Source organism: Microtus ochrogaster, unplaced genomic scaffold, assembly GCF_000317375.1.
Source record: "Microtus ochrogaster isolate Prairie Vole_2 unplaced genomic scaffold, MicOch1.0 UNK9, whole genome shotgun sequence".
NCBI classification, from domain to species: Eukaryota; Metazoa; Chordata; class Mammalia; order Rodentia; family Cricetidae; genus Microtus; species Microtus ochrogaster.
Genome location: NW_004949107.1, coordinates 3,323,656 through 3,328,897, shown reverse-complemented (window position 1 = coordinate 3,328,897; position 5,242 = coordinate 3,323,656). Strand labels below are relative to the sequence as shown.

General features: G+C 39.4%; 1 protein-coding gene across 3 annotated transcripts in view; it reads right to left on the bottom strand.

Moving 5' to 3' along the window:
• The window catches only part of Egfr (epidermal growth factor receptor), a 176,294-nt gene that overhangs the window by 25,720 nt on the left and 145,332 nt on the right, over positions 1-5,242 (bottom strand). For 2 of the 3 annotated variants that reach the window (XM_013353507.2, XM_026788907.1), the window contains exon 16: positions 2,755-2,793. In XM_013353507.2, the coding sequence (XP_013208961.1) occupies positions 2,755-2,793 (39 nt within the window). Of the gene's footprint in view, positions 1-1,783; positions 2,299-2,754; positions 2,794-5,242 lie in introns of those variants that run through there. The other variant, XM_026788908.1, reaches the window with a different exon arrangement.

Below are 5,242 nucleotides of genomic sequence, written 5' to 3'. Positions count from 1 at the left end.
TTTGGAGCCTGTCCTGGAACTAGCTCTGTAGACCAGGCTGGTCTCGAACTCACAGAGATCCGCCTGCCTCTGCCTCCCGAGTGCTGGGATTAAAGACGTGCGCCACCACCGCCTGCCTTCCTGTACCTTTTGATACATAAATAAAATTTAAAATCATCTCAGAGACTGGGATACTGTGTGAATTCTGGAAGGGAAGACTGGGGGCTAAGTTTAAAGATAAGGTTTCCAACATTCTTTGCTTCTTTGCCCCAAGTCAGCTCTCTTTTTTCATTAAAAAAAAAAAAATTGGTCTCCATAGGGCCTGGCATTGGTGGTGAATGTCTTTAAAACCAGTACTCGAGGAAGAGGCAGGCAGATGTCTGTGAGTTCAAGGCTAGCCTGGTCTACATAGTGAATTTCAGGACAGCCAGGGTTACCCACATAGTGAGACCCTTTCTCAAAAAAAAAAACCCACAAAGTAAAAATTGAGGTCTCATTTGAATGTCTGTCATTATGATAACTATTTTTTATAATCATTGATGGAGAAAATAAATCATATAGGATTCAAAAAATAATCCAGATGTCAACACCACTTTTTAGTTTATTTTAACTTTTTGATAATTTTATATATGAGTACTGTATTTCCATCATCACTGTTCCTCCTATATCCAACTCCCATGCCCCTCTGTTCCCTCTCAAATTTATTATCTCTTCTTCTTTAATTGTTCACACACGCACAATCACCCCTACTCCCCAGGCGTATAAAATCAACCCAGCTGATCCATTTTATGTTGTTCATATATTCGTATGTCTATGTGTTTAAGAATGAGGACAGAAACTGGATAACCTATCAGGGGCTTGGGTCTGGAGAAAACGGCTCTTCCTCTCTTATCAGCCACGAGTTGCCTGTAGCTTTTATCTAGGGGTTGGGCTTTATGAGATTCCACATGCATGTTGGCATGCCAACAAATAGTGTCATTGTGCAGATCTTGTTTAGACAACCATAGCTTTGAGAATTCACGAGTGCAGAGCTTTCTTTCATAGATATATAGAAGACTATCTCACAGCAGATAACCTGGTCTTCTAATTCTTACCATCTTGCTCCCCCATCTTTCATGATGTTTCTTGGACCTGAGCTGTACGGTTGTGTTGTATAAGTAAATAATGCTTTTTTTTATATGAATTAACATCTTCTCCTTTCTAAGAGAACATATATATAACTGAAAAAAAATAGATATTTTCCCATGGCCATGTTGGGAGTTTCTTCCAGTCCCATTGAGCTCTCATCATGTGAATGAACTCAATGGAAGTAAACACTGATATGATTTAGACATAAAAAGCATCATTGTTGCTATAAGTGTTGCCCCAGTATACCCCCAAACCCATCAAGATCAAGTCTAATTTCAGAAAGATGAAAAATCAGAAGTCATTCTCCAATCTCACTAATGACTATCTGAATTAATATTACTAACTCTGAATTTGGATTCTTTAAGGATTATTTTTTTATTTCTTTTATGGTGGTGGCAGACTGAAAGTTTATTATCTTGAAGAATCAACCTCCATTTGAGTTCCTGATAAATTTATTCTTATTTTCAGGTAGACATGTTAATGAATAGCAAAGATTTGTTATCATTGTTATTTACATATAGATAAGGTACCAAAGTCCTTGCAGACCTTCCGTAATTGAACCAACTGGACTTCCTGAGATGGAGTATACATTTCCTTCTCAGGGCATACAAGTCATCTCTGGAGCTATAGACCAAACCCCCGGCTAGTAAAACTAATGAGTTTTCACCAATAAAAAAGAACATTGGGATATACCAGGAAAATTTGTTCCAGAGCATGTATTAAATGAGAAGCCACACTAACAAAGGGAGGTCAAGAGTTTGGAAGAGAAAACAGTTAATAAAGAAATGCTGACAAAGAATGCTCATTGACTTTCAAGGCAGGGATTGTATGGAAAACAAGATCAGAGTGTCATGGAGGCTGCCTGGAAGACAGGGGGAGCTCTGTTGGGGCTTCATCTTGGAAGCTCTGAGAGGAAATGACATTTGAAAGGGTCTCATGACTGAGACAGGCTTTATTTTATTTTACTCTTTCAATTGATGGCAGAAGGTACCAACCACCACAGTTAAGGAAGAGACAGTAAGGGAAGGGATATTTGTAGATATGTCCACAACTGAGAGAGAAGGCTGAGCACCAAGTAGGTATTCTGTAGACAATCTCAGTTCTCCACCAGATGCTGTTGGCTGGTGATACACTTCTGCATGATGGCTCTGAGCAGAAATTCACAATTTCACTTCTCTCAGGGCAGCATCTCTGTCAATAGTGGAAAGTGATTAGAAAAAATGTTGAAGAAAACTCATTGTCTTTTCTGGAAAATATGTTTCAAGAAAGAAGAGAAAACGTCACTGAGGTGGACCTTGGTCATTTGACAAGAAAGTTATTCATACCATGTTTGTGACATGACCACCCGGGCTACTTAGAAGAAAAGAGGAGGCCTTTAGAAGAGACAAGACTTTTAAGTGGAGTTGCTGTGCCTGCAAAGCTAGAAACAGATACGTAGAGGGGGCTGGTCCACACTGTCAACTTCTAATGGGGCTGGCCCTAGCGTAGTTCACCATGTATGCCCTCCACTGACCAACAACATGGACACAGGGTGAGAGGGGCAGAACTGGAGACCCGTGGTTGGCCTAGAGGACTTGGAAGAAACTGAAAGGCTTGAAGGAACTCAGAAATGACTTCTGGTCATAGATCCAAAGTCACAGTACATACCTTGGTAGTGGGCATCCTTGGAGACCTGGCCCAGTACATCTGCAGGAATAAAAGACACACATCTTTTTCATTCTGCTTTACTGAAATTTATTTGATAGTTTTCCACATTAAGTCATAAAGCAATTGTGACAAATTACTCTTTTATAGCTATAATCACAGTGATCTCAAAGTTGGATAGTTACTAACATATTTTATACATTACTTCAATTATATAAAATAATTAGTACATGTGTTTATTTATGCAGAAAAAATCTTTGAGTGGCAGGATTGTTATCGCCTTCATCTAGGTTATTACCCAAATGCAACACAGTATATAGTTGCCACACAGCTTGCACTAAATGTCTGGAGGGACAGGGGAGCAGTATGACAAAGACCATATTTGGAGAACATACTCTAAATACTCTGTCTCTATTACTCGGAACAAGAATTGGTTCTCATTTCTACCTTCTGCTTTTCTTGGCTTTTGAGAGTTTGACTCTCTGACTTCTCCTTGCTGTCAGACGAAGAAGCTGTGTGCAATGCCTTTGGCCTTTGGTTCATAAACTAAACTTGCTGGCAATGCATCTCTAAGCAGTGGGATCCACCAGGAGGCCCAGCTGTTTCCTTCTAGACTCACAAAAGATAGTCAAAGAAAGAGAGGAAGCATTCTCTAGTGTCAGTTAGACTCTCCTTCAAGTACCACGTCTGGTGGTCTGTTTATTGTTGAATGTTCAACAACAGGAGTCCATGCCTGCTGAGGGGATTGACAGTTTGGACAAGCTGCTTAATTTCATACAGCCTTTGAAAGCTACCCTGGACAATTGCCATAGACTGTCAACAGGAGACTGCAGTCGGTGAGCTCAGAGGGAAAGATAAACGAGTTTCCATGTAACGGGATGACCAGTGGGGAAGGTGACAGCGCAGAGGCTGCAGAGGGAAGGATGGGGCATCACGAGATTAAGGGACCACTCGGGAAGCTGACAATGCACTCTCCTGTCTTTTGACTCTTGGTGGGAGGACAAAGAGGTCGCATCATCTAATTCTGTCATATTCTGCCTCCCACGCAATTCCTTCTTTCATTGCAAGAAATTTATAATTACAATGGTAACAAAGACATTGGGACGTACAACCAAAATGAGCAAATTCTTGGGGAACGTTGTTGAATTTATCAGGATAAAAATTTCAAGACAATATCTTCTTTTTGTTTAATATAAAAACAAGGTTCAACTTAAAGATGCATGTGCCTCAAGCTCAAGGGTCCCTGCAAATGCCGAAGTGGTCACAGTCGTGGCTTTTGGAGTCATGTGGGCTCCTTATGTGTAATCCAGCTTCTAACATGACTGGTTTATAAACTGTATTGCTGAGTCCCATAAAATATTACCTTCCCCATAAAACCAGGAAAAGCGCCACCATTACCCTCTCTCTGAAAATTAGAGTGGCGGTGTGTTTGATAAGATATACATTACAAATATGTAACTAGAGAAAACATATCCCCATTTTCAGTTGTCCCCATCAACCCTTCATGTATTTTAAAAAGTAAATCCATTTCAATCAAACAACTCTGTGCAATTAGTTACTGTGAGATAAAACACAGGTAGCAATAACTAGACTACTTAAAAGTGCATGTTTTTCATCAGACTTATAGAATTAGGAAAACACAGAAAAAAATCAGACCAACTGATACATACAAAATTTTAATCTACATTATGAAAAAAAATTATCTTTCTGTATTTGAAAACTCTTATTCAAGGTAAGAATGACTACTGGCAATTAATTCCTCCTTCTTGGTGACTTTTGAGGTCGCCTTAAGGCCAATAGTATACAGTCACAGACAGAAACATACACATATACTTATTTCCAAAGCAGAGAAAAGGAGAGGCGTTCATTTATTATGTACAGCTCGCACAGTAATGTTCTAGAGAATCTGCTCCAAAACTGCTAATGCAAAAAATGGGCTAAGTTGAAAAGGAGCAAAGCATTATTCTTACAGGCTTTGCAGAGGTTGTGAACTGGACAATGTGATCAGTGTGGTGATATAAACAAAGGAAAAATTGGACAATGGTAACATACTACCGCAGAAATGGTAAATTCCAAAACCCACACCTCATTTTTAGAAATATTATTTTGAAAGTGCAGATGACTCTCCTTGGCAAGAAACTTGGAATCTCAGACCAAGAACCAAGGCATTGCTAATGCTGACACATTGCTGTCCTACCCATCATCATCATCAGATGTCAAATATTGACTTCAACTATTATTGTTTCTGATATTATTCTGGAAATTCCAGCCCCTTTATACAATCTGAGACTTTTGGAAAAAAAATTAAAACAAAATATTGAAAGGTAGTATGATTGTTTTCCTAGAAAACTTATTGTTATAACAGTCACAGTTACAAGAATTGCCACTGTCACCACCACTACCAGCAGTGTACTCAATGGCACCACCACCACTATCTATGTAATTAGCATCACTACCACCACCATCCACATCACCACCACCACCACCACCA